The sequence below is a fragment of the Cebus imitator genome, unplaced genomic scaffold (genome assembly GCF_001604975.1).
Source record: "Cebus imitator isolate Cc_AM_T3 unplaced genomic scaffold, Cebus_imitator-1.0 Scaffold51, whole genome shotgun sequence".
Lineage (NCBI taxonomy): Eukaryota > Metazoa > Chordata > Mammalia > Primates > Cebidae > Cebus > Cebus imitator.
The window spans coordinates 9287470-9312781 of record NW_016107366.1 but is presented as its reverse complement, the minus strand read 5'-3'; the positions used below and the strand labels follow the sequence as shown (position 1 = coordinate 9312781).

The window sequence follows — 25312 nt, the reverse complement described above, 5'->3', positions numbered from 1 at the left end:
GAGCTATAAAGAGACTAGAGCTGCTGGATGGTAGCCCTAGTGGAGGGAGATGGGGCCAGGGCTTTGACTGCCGTCCCAGGACACTGGGACCTCATCTTCTTGGCCAAGGGCTTTATGGCAGCAAAAACTGTGCGTCGTGGGGGAAGCAGCCTGAGTCAGACACGATCCCTGCTCTCGAGGAGCTTCTGGCCACATGGGGGAGGTGGCAGGGACCCAGCTATCTGTGGTGGGAGGCTGGGTAGATAAGTAGGCAGTCTGGGGAGGAAGAATTATTGGAGGGGGTCGTCTAGCGTTCTGGCTAGGTATATGATCTCACAGGGTACCCAGTTTCATTGAACTGCAGGGGTAGAGCCTGTGCCTTTCAAAAGCCACCTCTTTCCCCCACTGCACCCCTGTGATTCTGATACACTGTGGGGTACAGGAAGCACTGCTGGGGATGGGGTGCCATGGAGGGTCATGATAGAGCATGTGTAAAGGGAATCAGTTGGCATCTGCTCTGGGACCAGCCTCAGGGAGGAAGCAGGGAGCCAGGGGAAGGGAGGACTGCTTTGTAAATCACAGCGTTCTCTTCCCGTGGAAGTGATGTTTATTGCGGTTATTTTTAACACATTCATACCATAGTAGGCTGAGGGCACAGGACTGCATGGAGTTTGGGGGGCAGGGTCTGTGGAGCACAGCATAGCAGGTATGTGCAAGTGGCAAAGAGCCTGTGCTCACCCCGCCTGCTGGCACCAGGGGTGAGGCAAGAGGGGCCTCTGTGTGGTTAGGGTGGAGGAACTCCCAGCAATATGTGGCCCCATGTTTTCGGAATGTCTGTCTTTTCAGAAGCTAGGCCCTGTGGGCAAGAGTGACACAGGAGACTGAGACCCCTCCTCAGGGTCCACAGGAGGGATCAGCCCAGGATTCTCACAGCTATGGAAGGGTGGCCTGGGGACTAGGCCACAGAAAAGGGTACTGGCATATCCAAACCCCTGTATTTTCAGCCTAGGAAGGCTTCCTGGAGGAGGTGGCAACTGACATGTAGATGACTTTGGCAGACTGCAACAGAGAGAAGGGTATTTCAAGGGCAGGGAATCGCGTTAGCAGATGTGTGGAGGGAGGAAAGCATTTGTACAATTCTAGGGATAATGAAAAGGGGTGACATCGCCTTTTCTTTCTTTCTCTTTTCTTTTTCTTTGTCATTCTTTCTTTTTCTGAGACAGGGCCTCCTGTGTCTCCTAGGCTGGAGTGCATACTCGTCGCTCACTGCAGTCTCGAACTCCTGGCCTCAAGCATTCCTCCCATCTCAGGTTTCCAAGTAGCTGGGACTACAGGCACATGCCATCAAGCCCAGCTACTTTTTTTTTTTTTTTTTTTCACCATGTTTCCCAGGCTGGTCTTGAATTTCTGGGCTCAGATGATCTGCCCTCCTCCACCTCCCAAAGTGCAGAGATTGCAGGCATGAGCCACCGTGTTCAGCTGACATCTCCTTTTCATTGAGAGCCGATTGTGCTCCAGGCAGTCCACACCTCTGCTTTCACTGAATTCTCACAATGAACCTATGTGGTAGGAAGTGTCCTCCTTACTTTCAGTTGAAGAATCTGAAGCTCAGAGAGGTGAGATGCCTTGGCCAAGGGTACACAGCAAGACGGTGGCAGAGCTGAGAATCAAACCTACATGTGTCTGGCTCCAGAATCTGCCCTTCCCACGGGTCCATATGGCCTTGCAGTGTGCTTGGCTGTCCAGTGGGGTGACGGAAACAGGATTGGACAAGCCAGCAGGGGCTGAAGCATGCCAGGCTCAGAATTTCACACTCTGGCTGTGGCAGTAAGGGAGCCACTGAAGATTTCCTCAGCTGGGGAGTGGTGTGGCTGGAGCTGGGATCCCCGAGGCTCACTTCGGAGGTTACACAGAGGAGACTGCAAAGGAGCAATTAGACAGTAGCATGGGAACAGGATAAGAGAGACAGGTACTAGGGGCTTAGATGGAGGTGGAGGTGACTCAGAGTCCCATGCAAATCAGGGAAGGTGTCTCCAAGGAGGTCCAAGTTGAGTGGCATTTTGTCAGAGCCAGAGCAGCACAGTGGAAGGAGCAGGGCCTCTGGAGTCAGGCAGGTCTGGGTTTGAACCCACCTTGGCCTCTCTCCAATGTGAGACCTTGGAGCCTCCTTTTCATTTGGAAAATGGGGAAACCAGCCCTGAGGAGGATGAAATGAGGTGGTGCTGAGTGCAGTGACTGGCCTGTAGGAGTTGTTTAGTAAACATTGCCTTCTTAGAACGGAACAGTTATGAGGTCATCAGGTGGTTGAGTGAGGAAGTGTGTCTCAGGCAGCACATCTGTCTGTGTCCACGACTGGCAGCCCGATGGGGAAAGCTGATAGATTGCAGAACTGCAGGCCTCAGGGCGCTTGGCCCACAGGCTGCTGGGCTCACTGGGTGGACACTCAGGAGTGCTCAGGGTACTCACATTCCTTCTGGGGTCCCCTCCTTGTCCTCTTGGACCCTGCCTGGCTCACTTCCTCTTGACTTGCTCTGTTCTGGGCTCAGGGCTGGCTGGGGCCCGCACATGGTGTGTGCTGACTGTTTCAGTAAATGACACCTCTGCTCTTATCTGTCTTCTTCCCCCTCCAGGGAGAACCAGCCTTCCCATGTGTGGGAATAAATTGCTGGCCTCTCTTCTGAGTGGGGTGGGTGGGAATGGAGGGGCGGGCAGGCAGTGTAGGGCTGTGTGACCTTGGGCTTCTTCCTTCCCCACTCTGGCCCAGTTCAGGAGGCTGGAAAAGGGATCCAAAAGCTGGACCTCAGACATGTTCTGATTTTCAAATAGGGTGGATTCTGGAAACCACTGACCCCGACCTGCTCCCCGCTTGCCCTGCCCTTCCTGTTACATTGTGGGGCTGGCCAGCAGATGGCCTGTGAGCGGTTACAAGAGGAGCAGGGACCACAGGAAGCAGTGTGAGTCCCTGACACCAGTCAGGGGGGTCTCTCATATATTCTTGTTTGGTGGGCACTGGATGCCAGGCTGGTAGATGCCCCAGACATGGCGATGGGCAGGAAGCCCACACAGGAGCTGGATGGGAGGACTGAGGGCTGAGAGCTGCATTTACACCTCCAAAGTGTTTACGAATAAACGAGGGGTCAGGCCTGAGGACCCAGGAGCCCTGTCTTTGAGCCTGTCTTAGCGGTCCCTTCCATGCAGGCTGGTGTATCAAATCTGAATGCTGGCACTGTGGGTCAGAGCTGATACCTTGCACTGGGAGTCAAGATTACAAATGACCATTCCCCATGACCCCATTGTGGGGGAATCTGGGAACAATGTATTCATTGGTGCTTATTTCTTGGTATTTCACTGGGCTGAGTTTTATGCTGGCATTCCCTGGGTGTCAGGGAGAGGACTCACATATAGCCTTCCCTCAAAGGGCTCATGGTAGGAAATGGGGGGTATTTCTGACAGTCAGAAGATGGACCCATGGGTGATAAAGGGGCACATAGAAGAAGGGGTGGCCAACTCCGCCTGGGTAGTTGACAATATGGAAGTCTCCATAGATGAGAGGTCATTTGAGGTGGGTTTTGAAGGTCAAGTAGGAGTTTTCTAGGCAAAGAGGGTGGGGGAACAAGCAGGTAGAGGTTTGAGAGGAGATCATGGGCCTGTTTTGAGAGTTTGATGGTCAGGAGAGAGGCTCAGGAGGCAGGAGGATATCCAGGAGGGGAGCACAGGAAAGGCAGGGCCTGGGGATGATGATTTGGGGGCATTGGTTCAGAGAGGGTTAATTAAGCCTGGGGGGATCACGTGCAGTGAAAACAAAGCCTGGACTCCTGATATGGGAAACAGCAGGAAAATAGACCACTCATGGAGATGGGGACAGAGTAGCCAGAGAGGTAGGAAACCAGGGGAGTGTTTCAAGGCAGGACGAGTCAACAGGACCAAATGCTGCTGAGGGGTCAGGCGAGACCAGGCCTGCAATGTGTCCACAGGATTTAGCAACAAGGAGGGTGCTGATGACTTTATCAAGAACACATTCAGCAGAGAGATGTGGGCAGAAGCCAGACTGCAGTGGATTAACAGGGGAGGTGACATTTGAGCCAGGCAGTGAGTGTCAGGTGCAAAACCAGAGTGCCAGCCGCGGACTGCTCACTGACAGAGGAGGGGAGCGGAGGGTCAGAGGAGGGCCTCTCTGAGCATGGAGCAGGCCTGGGTGCCCTCCTGGGCTGCCACAGGGGAGAATGCTGACGGGATGCTGATGAGGCGGAATGATGGGTGGAGCCCTCCCCGAGAAGGCAGGAGGAGGGGGATGCAGGCCCAGGCCTCAGGTCTGGCCTTTGTGGGGAGAAGGGCTGCAAGGAAGTTAGTAGTTGGAGAGGCTAGGCAAAAAGCTGGGGGGGGGTGCTCCCATGTCGAGGTCATCACTGAGAGAGTGGGCAGAGATGGGCTTGAGGAGAGAGGACGAGGCAGTATGGCCACAGCAGGGGAATGAGGAAGGAACGGAGCCGAGAAGGGCCACCGAGAAGCCCCCGGGCGCCCAGCGGATGTGGAGCCCCTGAAGCTGTCATGGTGCCAGTTGGCACAGCCGTAGATTTCTTCAGCGGCCTGGGGGTGGGTGTGGAGAGGGTAGCTTGTCACAAGGCTCCAGGGCTGGGGATGGCTGAGCGGGGCGTGGCGGAAGGGCTGGGGGAGGGGATCGAGGAGCTGGCAGGCCTGGCCTTGTCACCTCCTCTGTGGTCCCGAGAGAGGCAGGGGCCAAGTGGAATCGCAGATGCGATTCAGAGGGAGTAGGCTCAGGGCTGAGGGGTGGCACGTGAGGGGCTGGAAGGAGTGGAGGCTGTGAAGAGAGGGGAGATGATAAAAATAAATGAGAGCGACTGTCTTATGAGCACTTGCAGTGTGCCAGGCACGGTGCTGAGAGCTTCAGGGCCTTCCCAGCAGGGGGTCCTCATGTGAGTCCTGGGGGTGGAGCATCATGAATGTTGTTTTCTAGAGGATAAAGCAAGGTCAGAGAGGTGAAGAGACGTGCCCAAGGCCACGCAGCTGGTCAGTGTCCACACACCATTTGGGGATCCAGGGTTAACTCACTCCAAAGCTCTCCTGGGAGTCCAGGTTTTCAGGGACCAGATGGATCAGGCCCTGGAGCTGGTGGCTGACGTGGAGGGAATGGCCCAGAGTGGATGAGACCAAAGGCTGGGCTGGGTGGCAGTTTGGAGCCCCCAGGCAGTGGGTTTGCTCAGGGTGACGGCTCCTGGAGCTTGGTGAGAAAGAGCTGCAGAACCTGGGCTGGGCAGCAGGGGGCAGGAAGAGGCAGCCCTGGTGGGTCGCTTCACACTCAGAGCGCCCGCCCTGTGCCGCCGACTTTTAGAAATAGGAAGGAACCTGGAGATGGGGGAGAGGAGCACCTAATAGTCTGGGGACAACATGGGGTGAGCCCATCCTCAGAGGGCCTTCCAGTCCCACCTGCTCATGCAGAGGCTGCTGGGTCTTTTCCTTCTGTGCCCATGTCTCCTCCTCCCTGATACCCTATTGTGGGAGAGGACCCTGATGAGCTCATGTCTGTGCAGGAGGGTCAGGCTTTGGAGGATGGAAGCCTCCAGGGCTGGTAGCGCTTCCAAGGCCTAGACTAGACACACAAGTCGGGGCAGCTGAGGGCCTGGTGAGGCCAGGGTCAAGGTAGCCCGCCCTCCTAGAGCACCTGCTGCTCTCTTGGCCTCAGGGCCAGTGGAAGAAAGGTCTGTTGGATGTGGGCAGCTGCGTTAGGCCTCTTGGGTCTTAGAGGAGTGGCATTCTGACCTGGGCCTCCAGGACAGTCCAGTGCTGCTTGGGGAGCACGAATCCTCAGAGATAGGCTCAGGGCCAGAATTGCAGTGGCTCAGCTTGGATGTTTTTTCAGCCCCTAGGAGTCAGTCCAGTGAAGGAGCAAACACAGCTGTGTGCTCTTGGACAAGGCACTTCCCCTGTCTTGCCCTCAGTTTCCTTATCAGTAAACAGTGATGATGGTCTTTCTTTCCAGTGAGAGGACTAAAGGAGAATGGTATGGGCCAGACTTGGCACAGAAGCATTCCCAGAGCTCTTTCATCTGGGTGGCCACTCCCCTCCAATCTCCCCGCATCTGGCTGAGACAAGAGGTGGAAAAGATGGCTGTGAGGCCGTGGGCTAGTCCCGTGTAGCCTTGTGAGCCTCAGTTTCCTTGTCTGTGAAACAGTGGTGGTGGGGAAGGGGCAGGATGTGATCCTGAGAGAGCATCAGGCAGTTGGTTCCAGACCCTCAGGCCGAGGGCAAGCAAGGCTGCCCTCGCTGTGCCACTGTGGCAGGACCGAGCTGACCTTTGCTGAGTTCCTGCCGCCACCTCCGTGTTCCAGGTGAGGAGCTGGAAGAGGAACCGAAGGTGAAAACCCAGTGGCCGCGGTCTGCAGATGAGCCTGGGCTATACATGGCACAGACAGGTAACTCGGGCCCACCTCCCTTCCTCTGCGGCGGGGGCCCGACTATGTGCGTCTGGTGGCGTATGCGCTTGGTGTGTGCCCGTCTGTCTCTGTCCTAGAGCTCAGTCTCGTCTGTGCCACATGAAGCTTTTGGGAAGGGCTGGGTGGCCTCCTGAAGAGCCTGTTACTTGGGGTCAGGGTAGGAGGGTCCCTCTGATGCCTGGCCCACCTTGCTGCCGCTCCCCCTACCCCTATGAGACTGAGTACTCGGGAGGTGCCCCCTGCCGCCGACGCTGTCCCTCTCTCGTAGGCGACCCGGCGGCTGAGGAGTGGTCCCCGTGGAGCGTGTGTTCCCTGACGTGTGGGCAGGGTCTGCAGGTGCGGACCCGCTCCTGCGTGTCCTCCCCCTATGGGACCCTGTGCAGCGGGCCCCTGCGGGAGACCCGGCCCTGCAACAATTCAGCCACCTGCCCAGGTAGGCCCATCCTCCTCCCCACCCCATCTGCCTGCAGGGTTAGGTCCTGCCTGGGACTCGGGCAGATTAATCTCCAAAATAGTGGGTTGCCTCCTCCTTTCATTCAACAAATGTGGCTGTTCCCCATACCATGCCCAACTCTGCATACCATGCCAGCCCAGCCCAGGGCACTGGGGGCACAGATGGATCAGACCAGGGCCCATGCTACTGGGCCCGGTTCTGGGCACATAATTCCCCCAGTGCCTGCGTCCTGGTAACCAAGGCTCATGTTTTTACCCACTCCGCTCTGGCCATAGCAGCAGCTCACGCACTTTCCCACATCCCTGCATTTGCTGATTCTTGTCCTATCCTTCCTCCCCTACCTTGGCTATTCAAATTCAGCCTGTCCTTCAAGATCTAAGACAAATGCCACTTCCCTGACCTTCCCCTCCCTCCTTTGGTCTCCCCCTCTCCAGGGAGCCTCCCCTAAGCCTCCATCAGTTGAGTGTGTAGTTGTTAAGGAAATGCATGTGCTTGCTTGAGACAGTAAGGGCAGGGCAGCCTCAGCCAGTCCTGCTCCTTGCTCTCTGAGGGGGTGAAGTGGTGCCTACCATGCCAATGGTGTTGTGGATTTAGAGCAGGGCCTACCTGGGAAGGGCTCTTGGTACCTGTGGGTGTGGCAGGAGCTTGCAAAGGCCTGGGGCAAAGCTGTGTTCCAGTGTGTGAGCTCGATGTGTCGATGTCCATGTAGAGGTTCATGTTTATTTGTGTGTCTATGCGCTTGGGGCTGGGAAGGGCACTTGTCTTGCCCTGAGGACTGCTGTGTTGTATTCAGACTCTGGGTCTTGGGGTGGAGTGGGGAGGGGTGGAATGGTGTGGATCCTGGGTCATTTCCTAAATTTTCCTGTGGCCCCAGGAGAGGAGGACCCCTGGTTCCCTTCCTAGGATGGTCCTAGCCTCCTTGTCCAGGCGTCCACAGGGGCTGTCCTATGTGAATTGAGACCAGAAGCCTGTGTCTTGCACATCCCTTCAAAGGGCGGCGCCTCGGTGGGACCCTGGGAGATCTGGGCAACGAACCCGGGGCAGAGCCAATGAGGAGCGGCCGCAGAGCTGCAGAGCTCCTGATTGGTGGGCGGATGGGCAGGAGCCGGTGGTGGGCGGGGCCATGGTGCTGCCCAGCCACCGGCCACGTGCTTCCTTGCAGTGCACGGCGTGTGGGAGGAGTGGGGGTCCTGGAGCCTGTGCTCCCGCAGCTGCGGGCGGGGGTCCCGGAGCCGGATGCGGACCTGCGTGCCCCCCCAGCACGGCGGCAAGGCCTGCGAGGGTCCCGAGCTGCAGACTAAGCTCTGCAGTATGGCTGCCTGCCCGGGTCAGTAGCGCCCGCGGGCTTCCATGAGGGCGCTGCCCAGCCTGGTGGGAGGGGTCGGGAGACCTGGGGAGGCAGTCAGGTCCAGTGACCTGCTCTTGGGGGCCCCATAAACTTTGACCAAGCATGGGGAGAGTGGAAAAGTATGCCTGCCTGTGTGTGAGGTGACCCCATAACCCTGACTTGAGTTAGCACCCTGTGACCCCGTCAAAAGGGGGCCGCTCTTTCTCCAAGCCCTGAGCTGCCCTTGCTAATACTAGCATTTTGGTGCATGGCCAGCTGGACTGTGAGAGGGCACAAAGCTGGGCTGAAGTGCTGGCAAAGAGCAGAAGACACCCCTGCAGCCCCTTCCCTTAGCCAGAAGTGAGCTGTGCTTGATGCTAAGAGGAGAGGTGTCCTGTATTTCTGGAGCTGGTAGCAGGCAGGCAGCATGAGGCAGCACTCCACCTGCTCACTCCAGCCTCCCTCATAACCCCCTCCCCTCCCCACTCCAGTAGGTCTGGCCTGGCTCAAATCTGAATGCCTGGCAGGCTCTGGGTCTCCCTCTGGTGTTCCACACCACCAGCCCTCACACATCCTGCTCAACAGCCACCCCTGCTTGTGTCTCCCCATGCAGTGGAAGGCCAGTGGCTAGAATGGGGTCCCTGGGGCCCATGCTCCACGTCCTGTGCCAACGGGACCCAGCAGCGCAGCCGGAAGTGCAGTGTGGCGGGCCCAGCCTGGGCCACATGCACGGGTGCCCTGACTGACACCCGGGAGTGCAGCAACCTCGAATGCCCAGGTGAGTGCTTGGCACAGCAGTGGCAGGTGGCAGCTCTGGCCCTGGGGGCACCTGGGGCCACTCATGCCTCCCCTCTCCCACAGCCACTGATGGCAAGTGGGGGCCATGGAATGCATGGAGCCTGTGCTCTAAGACGTGTGACACAGGCTGGCAGCGCCGCTTCCGCATGTGCCAGGCCACAGGCACACAGGGCTACCCCTGTGAGGGCACCGGAGAGGAGGTGAAGCCTTGTAGTGAGAAGAGGTGTCCAGGTACTGCCCTAATGACCCTGGGGGGCTGGGGATCCCAGGTATGGGCCCAGCTGAGCCTTACCCCTGCACCCACAGCCTTCCATGAGATGTGCAGGGATGAGTACGTGATGCTGATGACATGGAAGAAGGCGGCTGCTGGCGAGATCATCTACAACAAGTGTCCCCCGAATGCCTCAGGTAAGGAGCAGGTGGCTTTCCCCACCTCAGGTAAGGAGCAGGTGGCTTTCCCCACCACCCACACCCCTGCCATTCTCACTGCCCCCTTCTGCACCCCCCGCCTCTCTGAGGTGTGGAGGAATGTGGGTGAGAGCTTGGCCTACATGTCCAGCCCTCTGTCCTATCGCCCTGCAGGGTCTGCCAGCCGCCGCTGTCTCCTCAGTGCCCAAGGCGTGGCGTACTGGGGGCTGCCCAGCTTTGCTCGCTGCATCTCCCATGAGTACCGCTACCTGTATCTGTCAGTGAGTACGCCCCGCTGGGCTGGGGCACCGCAGGATCTGTCTCAGACTCTGCTAGGGGGTGGAGGGAGCGTGATTCTCACTCATTCCCACGTGCCTTGGCATATGCTGTGCCCACTTCTGCCTGGCTGTGCCTCTCCTTGTCTGGCAAACTCCTACTCATACCTCAAGGCCTGACTCCCAAGTGTCTTCTTTTATCCCTGATACCTACCTCTGTGCTCCTGCAGAATGAGCTCCTCAGTCATTAGGTGCTCATCCAAGTGTCTGTGTGTGCTGCTAGACTGGGGCCTCCTGGAAGGCAGGGGAAAAGTTGAATTTATTTTTGTGTCCCCAGTGCCCAGCCCAGGGCCAGTCGTGGGGTAAGAGTAGTGTCAGCAAATGTGTGTACATGTTTGACTGTAACTGGGTATTAATTGTGTGAATGCATTTAGAACTTGCGTTGAGAGAGAGAAAGAGAGAGACTGTGTGCGTGTGTGTGTGTGTGCGTGTGTGTGTGTGCACCCACACACGTGCTCATTACACTCCAGAATGTACATGACCCCTTTGGGCTGGGGAGGTACCCTGTTCCCATACTGTGCTTCTATCTTTTATATGTACATCTGAGCACCTTTTTTTCTCTAGGTGTTTCTATTTCTGTCTTTTTAAAAGTACTCTTTGGGATTCTCTCTCTTTATGAGTCTCTTTCTCGGACTCTGTCTCCCCTATGCGCCCCTTTGAGCCTCTCTGACCCTTCCCCCTTTCTCTCCCCGTGAATGCAAGCAGTGGGTGGACTGGAGTGGGATGGGCCAGGGTCTGGTTCCAGCTCCTGACACTTCAGTGACTATGGCCCCTCGTCACCTATAGCTCAGGGAGCACCTGGCCAAGGGGCAGCGCATGCTGGCGGGTGAGGGCATGTCACAGGTGGTGCGAAGCCTGCAGGAGCTACTGGCCCGACGCACCTACTATAGCGGGGACCTGCTCTTCTCTGTGGACATTCTGAGGAATGTCACTGACACCTTTAAGAGGGCCACCTACGTGCCATCGGCTGATGATGTGCAGGTACCACCTGGGAGGAAGGAGGGTGGAGGGTGGAGAGTGGAGAAGGCCCAAACTGGGGGGGGAGGCCAGACCCCTAGGCAGAGTCTGCTGCAGGGGCGGCAAGTGTGGCTGTAGTGGGGGAGCCGCCTGTTCCCTGGGGTTAGGACCCCCTGCCACTCATTCATTGCTCTCTCCCCAGCGCTTCTTCCAGGTGGTGAGCTTCATGGTGGACGCAGAAAATAAGGAGAAGTGGGACGATGCTCAGCAGGTGCGGGGCACAGCTGCCAGCTTCTCCTCCTGGGACTTACCCCGCCTTGCACCCTTACACATCCTCTGTCCCCAGGTGTCTCCTGGCTCTGTGCACCTGCTCCGTGTCGTGGAGGACTTCATTCACCTGGTGGGCGATGCTCTCAAGGCCTTCCAGAGCTCTCTGATTGTCACGGACAACCTGGGTACAAGGAGGCAGGCAGGGGAGGGGGTCCTGAATATGGCAGAACTCAGGAGGATCTGTCTTTCCTCCACCTAACCCCATATTTATATCTTTCTCTCCACATTCCATCTCTCCTTCATCTGTGTTGTCTGTTTCTCTGTGCATATCTCGCTGTCTCTGGGTTTGGACCAACTTCCGTGTCCACATCTACCTTTCCTGATATGTCTCCCCTACATCTGTCTCTTCCCCTGGTCTACCCTGCCACTCTTTATCTCTGCCCCCCTGTCTGTCTTTGCCCACCCTCCTCCCACTGCAGTGATCAGCATTCAGCGAGAGCCCATCTCAGCTGTGTCCAGCGACATCACGTTCCCCATGCGGGGGCGCCGGGGCATGAAGGACTGGGTGCGGCACTCAGAGGACCGCCTCTTCCTGCCCAAGGAGGTGCTCAGCCTCTCCTCCCCAGGGAAGCCAGCCACATCTGGGGCATCAGGCAGCCCCGGCAGGGGGAGGGGCCCAGGAACGGTGCCCCCTGGCCCGGGCCACTCCCACCAGCGCCTCCTCCCAGCAGACCCTGATGAGTCCTCCTACTTTGTGATCGGTGCTGTGCTCTACCGCACCCTTGGCCTCATCCTGCCGCCCCCCAGGTGAGTCCTGGGGATGGGTGGATGGGGCTGCTGAGGGGCCAGGAAGGCCCAGGTAAGAACAGGGAGGACTGAGCCGGTACTGGCTGCAGAGAGATCCATGGCAGCCTCCTGCACCTTCAGGGACCCCTTGCCTGGCTCTGGACACATGTGCTTCTCAGATACATCCATGCTGCTTCCGGAGGCTGGGCTGCCATCCAGAGGGTGATGGACAGAGCTCTAGACCTCACCTGAAGTCCTGGACCCCACTGAGCTAGGCCTTCCTCTGGACTTTGGCTCCCGGAAGCCTCTGCCCCCCCCCATCCAAAGCGGCTTCAGGGTTTCTGACTGGGGTTGGCACCCACTGGCAGGAACTGACTTCGGTATCTGTTCCCCAGGCCCCCACTGGCCGTCACATCCCGGGTGATGACAGTGACTGTGCGGCCCCCTACCCAGCCTCCAGCTGAGCCCCTTATCACAGTGGAGCTCTCCTACATCATCAATGTGAGTGGAGGTCCATGCAGGAACCCTGGGTGCACCCCAACCTGGGCAGCCAGAGGCCAGTCCTCTGTCCCTGTTGGTGGACTGAACCTTGGACCTGTGTGGGAGCTCCTGTGGCCCCCACGGCATGGGCGGTGGTCAGCGCTGGTGAGTTTTCCTCCCTAACTGTACTCATGTCTTCTGCTCCCCAGGGCACCACGGATCCCCGTTGCGCCAGCTGGGACTACTCCAGAGCGTGAGTTGGGTGTCTCCTCTGGGTGAGGAAGGGAGCAGCCCTAGGGCCCCTTATCAGGAAGGAGTCTCCTGCCTGAAAGGCAAGAGGGATTTTTGGTGCCATCCTAGCCTAAGGTGTCAAGAACCTATCCTGGGAGCCCTTGCTGTTGCCTTGTGCATATGGCCTTATGTGGATTTAGCCTGTCCTTGGGCAGTGGCCGGGACAGGGGGCAGGGCCACGTGGCTTGCCTGGAGCTCATTCCATCTCTCCCGTCCCTACCCAAGAGATGCCAGCTCAGGAGACTGGGACACTGAGAATTGCCAGACCCTGGAGACCCAGGCAGCTCACACCCGGTGCCAGTGCCAGCACCTGTCCACTTTTGCTGTGCTGGCCCAGCCGCCCAAGGACTTGGTGAGCGGAACGGAGGTGCCTGGGCTGGACAAGAGAGGAGGCCCTGGGCTTCCAGCAACCATCAGTGATGGTGTTGGCAGGCGCCCGGGTGATCCTGAATGTGCATCCGCAGGTGGGCTTGTGGGAGTGCACTTGGATGTCTGTGCCCCTGGGATTGTGCTCACAGCAATGACACTTACCTGGGGGTGTGCAGCAGTGGCCGGTTGTGTGTGTGTGCATGTCTGGTTGTGTGTGGAAGAGTGTGGTGACTGAGTGTAAATATGAGACCACATGGATACCCAGGTCTGCTCTGTGCTGCATGAGTACAACGGCAGGAAGGTGTTGCCCTTCTCTCTGTGGGTATGCCAGTTAGTGCTAGATGAGGGGACAGGGGCCCCTGCAGCCACCCTCTCCCAGCAACCCATCTGATTGTCTGCCCATCTCCCCTAGACCCTGGAGCTGACGGGCTCCCCCTCAGTCCCCCTTGTGATCGGCTGTGCAGTGTCCTGCATGGCGCTGCTCACCCTGCTCGCCATCTATGCCGCCTTTTGGAGGTAGGCCTGACACCTGCCTCTGGTGGGGGTGGGGTGGGGTGGGAGGTGGCCAGCCACACCAGGTTGGATGGGGCAGCCAGCGCCTCTGTCCCTGCTTGCTGTACCCCGGCAGGTTCATAAAATCTGAACGCTCCATCATCTTGCTGAACTTCTGCCTGTCCATCTTGGCATCCAACATCCTGATCCTCGTGGGCCAGTCCCGGGTGCTGAGCAAGGCAGGTGCAGGCTTCCAGGGCTGCCAGGGGTGTGAGTGGGTGAAGGGGTGGAGAGCACGCAGTGTGTGTGTTTGCTTGTACATCCCTCGAGGTGGCGTGTGAGCGCCCCATGTTGGGATGAGTGTGTGTGAAATAGTGTGTGAGACCATATGTGAGGACTTGGAGAGGAGGTGTGTACTTGAGTGAGTAACTTCTGTGAACATCAGTAAATGTGTGTGTGAGCTGAGCACCGGGTGTGTATTGGGCAGGTGGCATTGGGCCTCCTTGTGTCTGTGAGCATGTGAGAGCCTGCACGAGGCCTCTTTTGCCACCTGCCTGTGGATGACTGGTGCAGACTGTTCCCCATGCCCCCTTGACCTTCTCTGCACAGCGCCAGTGCTGTGCATGCCAGGCACGGGCCCTGCCCGGCTGTGACGTGGCAGGTGCTCACGTCTATCCCCCTCCCTGCCAGCCCCGTCTGTGTGTGGGCGGCCTGCCCACCCGCCTCCCTGGATGCCGAGTGCTGTGTGTGTCACCAGGCCCATGTCGTGCTGTGTGTGGGTGCAGGAAGGTGGGGGTGCCTGGCAGGGCTCTGTGGGGGGCGGGGCTCAGGTAGGCGGCCGTGGCAGCGCCCAGCAGCGGGCGTGGGAAGCCCGGCACCTCCTGCCCTGGCGGCTGCTCAGGGCCACTCCCTCCCATTCCCTCTCCCTGCAGGGCGTGTGCACCATGACGGCTGCCTTCCTGCACTTCTTCTTTCTCTCCTCCTTTTGCTGGGTGCTTACCGAGGCCTGGCAGTCCTACCTGGCTGTCATTGGGCGGATGCGCACCCGCCTCGTTCGCAAGCGCTTCCTCTGCCTGGGCTGGGGTGAGCAGGGCCAGTGCTGGACTCTGCTGCTGGGCCTTGGTGGGCAGGGGCAGCAAGAGAGGTTCAGCTTTGGCCCTGGCCCAGCTCTCTGGGCACAGGGGTCAGCTGGGCTGGGAGTCTGGGAGAACGAGGGGGCCCTGAAGACCCACAGCTGTCTCACTCTGGTGCCCCCACTCCCCCAGGTCTGCCTGCCCTGGTGGTGGCCGTGTCTGTTGGCTTTACCCGAACCAAAGGATACGGTACATCCAGCTAGTACGTGGGCCTCCCGTGGTGGGCAGTAGGGGTTAGTGGATCTGTTAGGGAACTGGACTGGGCAGCTGGCTGAAATCTGGCCCATGCCTGTTGTGGGCCTTTGGGCAAATTCCTCCATTTCTGAGCCCCAGTTTCCCTGACTGGGGGAATGTGCTGGGACTGGGTCATCCCTAAGGGACTGTTTAGCTCAGGAGTCAGCCTTGTTTCATCCCCATGAGAGCACTGAAGGATGAGCCTGATGTTCTGGACCTCCATTGGAGGGGAAACCAAGGCTCAGCCGGAGCCAGTGGCTCGCTTTCACCATCTGAGGCTCAGACTGCACTGGTGATGTGGGCTTGGGACCCTGGGAGGACTGAGGGATGGTGTTTGAGGGTGGGGAGGGAGCCTGCTGGGTGTCTGACACCCCTCTTCTCCCCTACCCCAGCTGCTGGCTCTCCCTGGAGGGCGGCCTGCTCTACGCCTTTGTGGGCCCTGCAGCCGTCATTGTCCTGGTACGTGCCCCGTTCAGCATCCTGGAAGGGGCTTGGCCCCAGAGGGTCATCCTGTTTCTCCCTCTACCTCCTCCTTGCACTCCAGCTCCCACGTGGGGATTTCCCTGCCAGGAGGGCACCTGGTGATCCTGTCTCCCCTACTCCACTCCACTGGGCCCCCAGGTGAACATGCTCATCGGAATCATCGTTTTCAACAAGCTCATGGCACGTGATGGCATCTCCGACAAATCCAAGAAGCAGAGGGCCGGGTAAGGGGAGGGCCTCTGAGACTTCGCCTTTCTGGAAATGGTGCAGGGAGGGAGGGACGTGGGTGTTCTCGGAGACTCAGGGCTCGATGATGCAACCGGGGCTCCCCAACCTTGGTGCATCAAGGTTGCAGGCAAGGTGGGCACCTAGAGTGCTCAGCCGCAGCCCCTCACCCACCCTAACCCAGCTCTCTCTCTCTCGTCTGCCCTCCCCTCCCACCCCACTTGGGGCTCACTCTGCCCCATCTCCCGGCTTCCCGTGTGTTTCCCCCCTTCTCCCATGTCTGTGCCGCCCCCGAGGTCGGAGCGGTGCCCCTGGGCCAGCCTGCTCCTCCCCTGCTCAGCGTGTGGAGCGGTCCCCAGCCCCCTGCTCAGCTCAGCCTCGGCCAGGAACGCCATGTTAGTCGTGCCCCCTGGGGGGCGGTGGGGATGGGTGGGGCAAAGGAATTGGGGGGGCAGTGCCCATGGTGGGGGGAGGAGGAGGGATACCAGCCCAGTGCCCTGGAAAGCTTGCCCTTTCCTGCCAGCCGCCACACACTCTCAAGGGCTCAGCAAGAGGTGGCCAAGGCGATGAGGAGTGGATGTCTGTGCCTCCCACAGGTGCCCAATTCCTTCGCCCACCCTTGGATCCCGCCCCTGCCCCCACTCCCAGCTAATGTTCTATCCTGCACAGCCCCACACCCCCAACCTTCAGAGGCTCAGACAATCTTAAGCCCTTAGAATTTTTGAGCTATAGAACCTTAGAATTAGTATGATAGAATCTTAGAATAAGACAATCAGAAGCTAAGAATGTTAGAATGAGTGAATCATCGAGTCTTATCATCTGTCATAGAATCTGAAACTTAGCATTTCAGAGGCATTGAATCTCACACTCCATTGGAGACAGAGAATCATGGAGGTAGAGAACGATTTCACTGAGACCCCCGCCCAAGCATCTGAGAATCTTAAAATCCCAGCTATGTGAGGGCAAAAGGAATCCACAAGACCTTAGGCTCAACCTCCCACCCAGGGCTGGAAATCCATCCCAGCCTCCCTGACCAGTGAGGTCCAGCTTTACCTTGCACACCTCCAGGGTCAGGGAGCTCAGGGCCTCTGGAGGCGGCTGGCACGGTCACTGTGAAGCTCCCTCTGTCTTGGGCATGCTGTCTGCCTCCCTCACCCGTCTGTACTAGCTGTTTCAATGCTTGAGTTTTGGAGCCGGTCAAGCTGTGTTTGTATCCCAACTGTGCCTCTCCCTGCCCAGCTGGGCACACTCCAGTTTCCTCATCTGTAAATTGGGATAATAATCCCCGCGCCTGTTAATTGGAGTTGTTTTGATCACTATTTGAAGTAATATATGTAAAGTGTTCAGTGTAGGGCCTGGTGGAGAATTGGTGGTTAATCAGCATAGCTCTTATTACTGTGATTAGACCCGCTCTTGGTCTTGGCTCCACCTCCAGGGGCTTCAAAGCCCACTGTGCCCACCCCCTGCCAGGCTGAACAGCCCTGAACTGCTCTTCCTAGGGCAGGGCTTGGCCCCCTGCCCGTCTCTCTGCCTTGGCCTCCCTCGGCTGTCTCTGTGGAATGGTGCCACCCTCTGCCTTGCCCAGAGCTGTGCCTGACTCTCCCACCGGGGGTGTTTGTGAAGGAGAGTGGGCTGAGTGTGGCACCTGGCCCGGGAGGGTATGGCGGCCCGGCTGTCCCTCATGTGCTATAGCAGGTCAGGGAGGGGTGGGAATGGTTTGTATGCCAGGCCCCATCTGCTTTTGTTCTGCACTCCCCTGGCAGGGAGGCCGGGGAGGTGTAGGTCTGGTCCAGCCCCAGCTCTGATCCTTTTGACCAGGGCTCTGAGCAGTCCCTGGGAGCCTGGCACCTTCTCTGTCTGAGGGGGGAATTCTGCTTCACTGGTCCTGGCCCCCCATCTTCTCCCTGAGGATTTGTGCTCAGGCGTCCCCCGCGTGCTCTGCCTGTTGACTCTGACTAGGTGTCGCATGCACTCTTTCACTGTGGCTATTGTCTCTTTGTCCCTCTTCCTCTCCCTCTCCCCAGGCTCCCCAGTTAGGCTCTGGGGATGCCGTCCAGGCCTGTGCATTTTTAAAACCTCTTCAGGTGATTCTGTGCAAGTTGGGGCTGAAATAGCAACTGCCTCTGTCTACCTTCTCTTCTCTCTCCCTTTCCACTGTCTGTGGCTCGGTTCCACTGCGTCTGCGTGTCCATCCCCACCTTCCTGGTCCCTGCTCTGACCCTGTGGTTCTCTGCTTTCTGTCTCTGTCCTGTTTCTCTGGCTCCAGCTCCTCAGCCCCTCTCTGCTTGGGGACGTTACTGAGGCCCTGGGGTTTGGGGCCCTCCCAGTCTTGGGCAGCTGAAGGGCTCCAGCTGAGTGGAGGCCTAGGTTCAAGCTATCCTGTCCCCTGGAGTGTCACTCTGATGGGCTCTGCCACTGTCCCCTCAGGGCCTCACTCTGGAGCTCCTGCGTGGTGCTGCCCCTGCTGGCGCTCACCTGGATGTCTGCCGTCCTGGCTATGACAGACCGCCGTTCCGTCCTCTTCCAGGCCCTCTTTGCTGTCTTCAACTCCGCGCAGGGCTTTGTCATCACTGCTGTGCACTGCTTCCTGCGCCGAGAGGTGGGGCTGGGCCTCTCCCACCCCTGCGTGCCCACCACACTGTGCCGGGCCTCTGGCTTCTCCCCACTGTGCAGACCGGGAGGATTGAGGCCCTGACCAGGGTGCTCCAGGCCCCAGCTGGGCAGCCCTTGGTGTGGAGGCTGATGGCCTGGGGTACCCACCACTGTCCCCTAGCCTTATCCTTGGCCTTCTGGGTCTCCTTCTCCCCTTGCGCCCCCCCCCCCCAGGCGTCATCACCTTCCCCAAGGCTGGATGTGCTGCCTTCTTTCCACACTTGGCTGGGCCTCTGGGTGGGGAAGCACAGCCAGCTGTGGCCAGGGGCCCTGCAGTAGCCTCAGGCCCAGCAGGCGCCTTCTGTCCACAGGTCCAGGATGTGGTGAAGTGCCAGATGGGCGTTTGCCGGGCGGATGAAAGTGAAGACTCCCCGGACTCGTGTAAGAATGGGCAGCTGCAGATCCTGGTGAGTTAGGGGGCCTGGCCAGGGCCTGGGTGGATTCTGGGCACCCCCCACCTGAGTCCTCCTGCCCTAGACCATTCACCTTCCCCATCCATGGTAGCATTGGGACAGAGATTGGGTTCGATTCAGCCTTAGCCATTAACACCTGGGTGGCATTGGGCAAGTCCTTCCCCAATTCAGTTTTCCCAGCCATCGGGTGGGGCTGGGGTAGACCTTGCCTGGGCACAGCCCTCAGGCAGGCAGACTGGGCAAAGCTGGATGGGGAGGGCCTGAGCCCCCTCCCACCCTGATACATTAATCCTCCCTCTGCCCACCTGCCCCTCCTTCTCCGCCTATAGTCAGACTTTGAAAAGGATGTGGATCTGGCTTGTCAAACAGGTGAGTGTGCTGTGGCAGAGCTGAGAATGGCCCTGGGGTTGGAGAAGAAGGGGAGGCCCCAAGCCCCAACATGGGAGGCCCTGATGGAGTTCTGGCTGCTGGAGCCCAGCTTCGAAGTTAGACAGCCCTGAGCTAAATACAAGGCTGCGAATGTCCCTTACTGTATGGCCCTGGGCAAACAACCCGCCTCTCTAAGCCTTCCTTAACACACCTGTAAATGAGAGAATACTGTCTTCCCATGGCAGGTGGGAGGCGTAGGGGCATGCATGAATTAGGGGATGTCACGTCCTTAGCAGGACCCCTGGCACAGAATGTTATGTTATTATATCATTTCCAGATTCTTACCAGAATCTCTTTCCAGTTCTGTCTCTTGGGGAGTTGCTGCCCAGGGAGGTGGGAAGACAAAGCCCTTTGACAGTCCTGGGCTGTGGGGTCAAGGTCAGGACCTGCACCAGGACTTTGGGAGCTGGGCCTTGCCTTTGTTTCTTGCCCTGTCTCACTGCGGTGACTTCGGAACAGTTATCTTCTTAACCCCTCTTGTATGTGAGAGAATACCAGCCACCCAGCCATCTCTCCAGGACCCAGTTTCCTTTCCTGTCCAAGTGCAGAGGCTTGGTACCTCCCCAGCCTGGGCAAGGGCACGTGCAGGTTCCTCCTCCTCGGGACTCACCCCCTCCCTCCCACTCCTGCCCCCAGTTCTGTTCAAGGAGGTCAACACTTGCAACCCGTCCACCATCACGGGCACACTATCCCGCCTGTCCCTGGACGAGGATGAGGAGCCCAAGTCCTGCCTCGTGGGCCCTGAGGGCAGCCTCAGCTTCTCACCATTGCCTGGGAATATCCTGGTGCCCATGGCAGCCTCACCAGGGCTGGGGGAGCCGCCACCCCCTCAGGAGGCCAACCCTGTGTACATGTGTGGGGAGGGTGGCCTGCGGCAACTGGACCTCACATGGCTGCGGCCCACCGAGCCGGGCTCTGAGGGGGACTACATGGTGCTGCCCCGGCGGACTTTGAGCCTGCAGCCTGGCGGTGGGGGTGGAGGTGGTGAGGATGCCCCCAGGGCCCGGCCCGAGGGGACCCCCCGGCGGGCTGCCAAGACAGTGGCCCACACTGAAGGCTACCCCAGCTTCCTGTCCGTGGACCACTCGGGTCTGGGGCTGGGCCCTGCCTATGGATCTCTCCAGAACCCCTATGGAATGACCTTCCAACCGCCACCAACGACACCTAGTGCCCGCCAAGTGCCCGAGCCAGGGGAGCGCAGCCGGACCATGCCCCGCACGGTGCCCGGCTCTACCATGAAGATGGGCTCCCTGGAGGTGAGGGGCTGGAGGGAATGGGGGAGGGGGAGGTCTGCCTGCTGTGTATCTGAGACTGTGTGTCAATCACAGGCTGTAGCCAGGAGGGGACAGCGTCAACCTCCCCAGAGCGGCCTCTGTATGAATCACTGAGTGTGTGTACACTGTGCCTTTCTCCCTCCATTTCTGCGCATGGCAGCTCCATGGTGTCTGTGGATCCCTCACAGGCTGGGCTTCACGCGCTGGAAGCACACTTCTCCACTTGTTCGCACCTGCTTTAGGGCCGACTTTGGGGTGACTGGGTTAGGATGAGTCCTCATTTCAGGAGATTGTGGCTCAGGCAACGTACTGTGCTGTTGGGGAAGCCATATACTAGGGGGTGAGCCGGGGCCTCCGCGTCATACAGGTGTGAGTTCCAGTCTGGACTCTGTGATTAAATCAGTCAGCCAGATGAGTGGGCTTCAGTTTTCTCATGTGTGAAGTGGGGATAACATAGCAGTCTCTTGGTAGAGTTGTTTTGAGGACTGAGTGATGTAAAGCATTTATTTTCATGTAGAACAGGTAGAAAGTGCTAGATAATTGGGGATTGCTGCTGTTAGCACCCCTGAAATCAGCTGCAGGTGCTGCCCACAGGCCTGGGGTAACCACCCCTCTCTTTCTGAGAAAAGCAGACCCCTCCGTGCCCCTGCCTGTGTGTGTTCTGTTAATGCTTCTCCTTCCCTCTGGCCTCCTCGGGTCTGCTCCCTGCAGAGGATCGCTGGGAACAGACAGACGGTAGTGGCCTGCTGTGGAACTCTAGAACATTCTACAGCTCTCTTGGAGGCATGAAAGGGGTGTGGTTAAGGAAAGGGGCAGAAGTCGTGGCTTAGCCACAACCAGCTGTTCCTACTTGGTCTCAGAAACCCACTCCTGATCCTCCACACGACCAAAATTAAGTTAGTACCTAGGGGCTCGAAAGTTTAGTTTTTCTCCCAAAATACTTCTGGAACATTTGGTGCCTGCTCCTGCCACAGATGGCAAAAACAGGAAGGCGTAACAAAGACAAAACGCGACACCAGCGTCGAGAAGGGCACGCTTGGCGTCACAGCGGGTTTTGTTCCGTGGACACCTGCCTGCCGGCTACTGAGGAGGGCGGACATCGGGCTCCTTGTGTGGGAGGCAGCAGCAAATGCAGCAGTGCTTTGAGGGGTCAAGGATGACATCCAGAATTCTGGCGTGGACAACTGCGATGGGTGGAGGAGTGGGTTTGGGCGGGGAATTACAAGTGTCTTCCATTGCTTGTGCAGTGCCCGTGCGGCATCAGACAGGGAGAGGTATCCTGTCACCCCCAGAAGGAGAGATGCGGTTGGGATGGGGAGGATACACGTGTGTGTGGTACAGGCAGGCGAAGGTGCCAGGGCAGAGTGTGAGTGCCTAGTGTTAGAGAAGCCAGGGTGGGTGGCGAGAAGAAAGCAGGCAGGTGGAGGGGAGGAAAACCAGGAGAAAGGGTGCCATGGGCCCGTGGTGGTGAGCATGTCCACAGGCCTGGGAGATCCAAATGATGGTCCTAAGTATCACCTTCGAAGGCCTGGGAGCAATTCCCTTCACCTCCCTGTATTTCAGTTTCGCCATCTGTAGCCTGGGAAAATCGGCCTTGGTTTCATGGGTCTTCCTGTGCCGATATTTTAAGACTCTCAGGTCTCTCTCTTGAGCAGCACTGGCTGCAGAACAACTTACTGGGGCCTTGGAAGTGGTCTGGGGCGAGGAGGGCTGGGAGAGACATGAGGGGGCAGAGAAGCCAGGGAGGCAGGGCTGGGTTTGGCAGGAAAATGGGCAATGTGGGGTCAATGGAAGGGTTCTGAAAGCCTGTGTTTGCAAGTGGTAGGCTCCAAGGGAAGGAGTAGCTATGGCTGGCAGAGAGAATGGGGCAAGATGGGGACAGATGCAGGGGTGGGCTCTAGGGCACAGAGAATGAGCCTAGGCTCTGATTCCATGTGGGCATCTGGCCCTGCCGTGTTGGAAGTCTGCACTGTGTGTATGTGTCTGTGTGTGTGCTGTGAGGCCTGCAAAACTGCCCCATGAGGATCCCCAATTTCTGGGCCTGGGTTGGGGCGAAGGTACAGTGGGCAGGTCCCTGGGGTGCCAGGCCTCCTGTCTCTAAAGCCCCCGCTTGTGGTAAAAAGCTTTTTTCTCCTACACTGCCTCCTTGGTGCTCCTTCACAGCGAAAGAAACTACGGTATTCAGACCTGGACTTTGAGGTAAGGGCTGTGTGTGTGCTTGGCGGTGGGGCATCTGTCTGTGATGTCTGTCCCTGGAGGGCCCACTCCTAAAATTAGTCCAAGCTCTATTGCAGAGCCTGACCCCAGCATCCCAAGCTGTGGGTTCTGTGGGATCTTCCCATGATTCCCTCCCTGCCCAAGCCCATAGCTCCGACGTGAAGAGAGAACCAGGTCTTGTCCCAGAGGGGCCGGCAGCAGGGAGGGATGTGGGGGGCCCAGGGTGCTGAGTGCCCTGGGCAGGGGGGATCATGGTGCTGCCCCAGGGAGCAACCCTCTGACGCCCTGCGGCCCCTAGAAGGTGATGCACACCCGGAAACGGCATTCGGAACTCTACCACGAGCTCAACCAGAAGTTCCACACTTTCGACCGCTACCGCAGCCAGTCCACGGCCAAGGTGAGGGCTCCTCCCGTGGCTGCCCCCACCCGAAGCTCAGGGCCTGACCTGGTGCAGCGGCCCCTGGGGTTGAAGCCTGACCCGTGGCCCCCATTGCAGAGGGAGAAGCGGTGGAGTGTGTCCTCGGGTGGGGCGGCCGAGCGGAGCGTGTGCACCGTGAGTCCCCCCGGGCTGGGTGCGGTGAGGTGGGCCTGAGAGACCTGTGCCCTCCCTGCCCTCCTGTCCCTCCCAGGCAACCTCAGCTTGCCTCACCAAGGGCCTCCCATGGCATGGGCAATAGTCTGGGGCACCCAGGGGGTGGGGAAGGTGCCACAGATGGTGAGCAGGGGTGGAAGTCCTCTAGGATTGGGTGGGAGAGTGGTCAGCAGGAGACATGTCCCGGGTGCCACTGGGAACGGGTCAGGAGCCGCACCCTGGAACCAGGCAGGTCTGTATTTGAGTTCTGCTTTGACACTCAATTGCTCTGTAACTTTGGGCATTACTGGCCCTCTCTGGGCCTCCTCAGCTTGTGCTTCTGTACCATGGGTGAGGATATTGGCCCATCACCACCGGCCCCTCCCGCTCCCTCCACAGGATAAGCCCAGCCCCGGGGAGCGCCCCAGCTTGTCCCAACATCGGCGCCATCAGAGCTGGAGCACCTTCAAATCTATGACACTGGGCTCGCTGCCCCCCAAGCCCCGAGAACGGCTGACTCTGCACCGGGCAGCAGCCTGGGAGCCTGCAGAACCACCGGATGGCGACTTCCAGACAGAGGTGTGAGTGCCACGCTGGACTGCCCACTGCATATAAATATATATATCTCTCTATTTTCACACTCCACTTTGGAACTACCCAGGAGCCAGCGCCCTCTCCCCTTTCCCGAGGGCTGGGCAGGGAGGCGCCGTGGACTCAGCCAGGCTGGGGGAGCCGGACACGGCTTGGCCTGGGGGCCCAGGGCCCTTCATTGTTTCTCAGAGGCCCCTCAGCCACTGGAACCCCATCTTCAGCCCAGCCTGTCCGTTCCTGTCCCGGGCTGGGGAGGGGGGAGGGGGAACTTTGTTGGGAATAAACTTCACTCTGTGGATTTTGCTGCTGAGCTGTTTGCTTCCCCCAGATGAAGGCCCAGCTCTGGGACCCCTACTTTGTTCCTGTCTCCTGGGTTCCACTCACTTGGTCTCATCCGATTATACGATGAGGTCAGGCCAGCCCTGCCTGGGAGGGGGCGGCCTGGGTTATGAGCCCATCTTTGTCCCTGACTCTCTGGGTGACCCATCCTTTCCCCATCCTTTCTCCCACAGATTAGAAATGTGGCCTGTTATGGCTGGACTTGCCTAGTGGCTGTGATGGTCGTGGCTGCCATTCACTGGGGCATAGGGGCCAGACTGCCTGGGCTAGAGCCAAGATAGGGCTTAGTGACCTCGGTTCCACATCTGTGAAATGGGGATGGCAACAGTGCCCATCTCACAGGTTGTTACGGGGATGAAACATTCCTCTGTGTAAAGTGTTCAGCAGATACCTGGAACAGGATAAGCTCTTGAAGGATTAGCTGTTACCACATGGCAGCCGGTCTCATGTAGTGCTGTAAGCTAGGAGCTTCACACACGTGTCCCCTGGCCCCTCTCAACAACCCTGTTGTAAGTTTTTAGGTTGCCCATTTTGTGGATAGGAAAATGAGGCCAGAGGTGGGAAGTGTCCTGCTCAAGGCCACAGTCAGAGGCAGAGCTGGGACTTCAAACCCCTGCTTGCTGGAGGTGGGGCTTCAGCTCAGCTTCTTGGGACTTGACCATGGCTGCAGGGGAGCCGAAGGCCCTGGGTTGTGGTGGAGATGCAGGTTTTGGGCTGAGCCGGGGCTGGGGTGGGGTGGGGTGGGGTGCAGGAGCCAGGCTGGCTTGGTGCCAGGGGCTGGAGGCTCATGCTCAGTTGCTTTTGTTACATGCCTGAGTGAGGAGATCCTTGCTCAGTTCTCAGGTACCCAGAAAGAGGGGGCACAGGATGACATGTGGAAACATATTCCGGAGTCAGGCAGCAGCTGGAGTGGGGGCACAGTTAGCAAGGTCACAGATCCTTGCTCACCTGGTCATTTAGCAACGTGGGCACCTCTGGGCGCCTTCCTAGGGGCTTGGAGACACAGACACAGGTCCCTGGTCAGCTGAGGGAGGGTTAGGTGCTGCAGCAGCCTGGGTGGGGGTGACAGAAGAAGTGACTGACTGCTGGAGTAGGGGGTATCACAGCTAATGGCTTGCCTGGAGGAAGTGGAGGAGGGGTGGAGGCCCCTTCAGAGTTTCGCAGGCCTTAATGACACAGGCTTGCTCTCAGTCTCATTCCAATTCTGCCTGCTGTGCGACCTGGTCAGAGGAGCCGTGCGGGCAGAGTCCACTCAGGGCTGTGCTCCTAGACCCTCTGAGCTCCTGCGACTCTCTTCTATCCCCTCCCTTCGGGTGGCCCCAGCACCTACGTGTACACAGAGCTCCCTCAAGC

General features: G+C 58.6%; 1 protein-coding gene across 14 annotated transcripts in view; it reads left to right on the top strand.

Annotated features, from left to right (window-relative positions):
- The window catches only part of ADGRB2 (adhesion G protein-coupled receptor B2), a 36857-nt gene extending 12935 nt beyond the window's left edge, over positions 1 to 23922 (top strand). For 5 of the 14 annotated variants that reach the window (XM_017527896.2, XM_017527897.2, XM_017527895.2 and 2 more), the window contains 29 exons: positions 6327 to 6410; positions 6700 to 6864; positions 8048 to 8212; positions 8826 to 8990; positions 9074 to 9241; positions 9317 to 9418; positions 9593 to 9699; positions 10540 to 10734; positions 10913 to 10981; positions 11057 to 11165; positions 11460 to 11787; positions 12162 to 12267; positions 12456 to 12499; positions 12763 to 12889; positions 13319 to 13422; positions 13535 to 13637; positions 14331 to 14481; positions 14664 to 14733; positions 15158 to 15224; positions 15387 to 15472; positions 15770 to 15868; positions 17901 to 18072; positions 18437 to 18532; positions 18868 to 18907; positions 19604 to 20223; positions 22405 to 22440; positions 22757 to 22855; positions 22955 to 23011; positions 23429 to 23922. In XM_017527896.2, coding sequence (XP_017383385.1) covers positions 6327 to 6410; positions 6700 to 6864; positions 8048 to 8212; positions 8826 to 8990; positions 9074 to 9241; positions 9317 to 9418; positions 9593 to 9699; positions 10540 to 10734; positions 10913 to 10981; positions 11057 to 11165; positions 11460 to 11787; positions 12162 to 12267; positions 12456 to 12499; positions 12763 to 12889; positions 13319 to 13422; positions 13535 to 13637; positions 14331 to 14481; positions 14664 to 14733; positions 15158 to 15224; positions 15387 to 15472; positions 15770 to 15868; positions 17901 to 18072; positions 18437 to 18532; positions 18868 to 18907; positions 19604 to 20223; positions 22405 to 22440; positions 22757 to 22855; positions 22955 to 23011; positions 23429 to 23614 — 3920 coding nt within the window. In that variant the 3' untranslated portion in view covers positions 23615 to 23922. The remainder of the gene's footprint in view (positions 1 to 6326; positions 6411 to 6699; positions 6865 to 8047; positions 8213 to 8825; positions 8991 to 9073; positions 9242 to 9316; positions 9419 to 9592; positions 9700 to 10539; positions 10735 to 10912; positions 10982 to 11056; positions 11166 to 11459; positions 11788 to 12161; positions 12268 to 12455; positions 12500 to 12762; positions 12890 to 13318; positions 13423 to 13534; positions 13638 to 14330; positions 14482 to 14663; positions 14734 to 15157; positions 15225 to 15386; positions 15473 to 15769; positions 15869 to 17900; positions 18073 to 18436; positions 18533 to 18867; positions 18908 to 19603; positions 20224 to 22404; positions 22441 to 22756; positions 22856 to 22954; positions 23012 to 23428) is intronic. The other 9 variants (XM_017527898.2, XM_017527902.2, XM_037738249.1 and 6 more) reach the window with 9 other exon arrangements.
- Positions 23923 to 25312: the final 1390 nt, after the last annotated feature.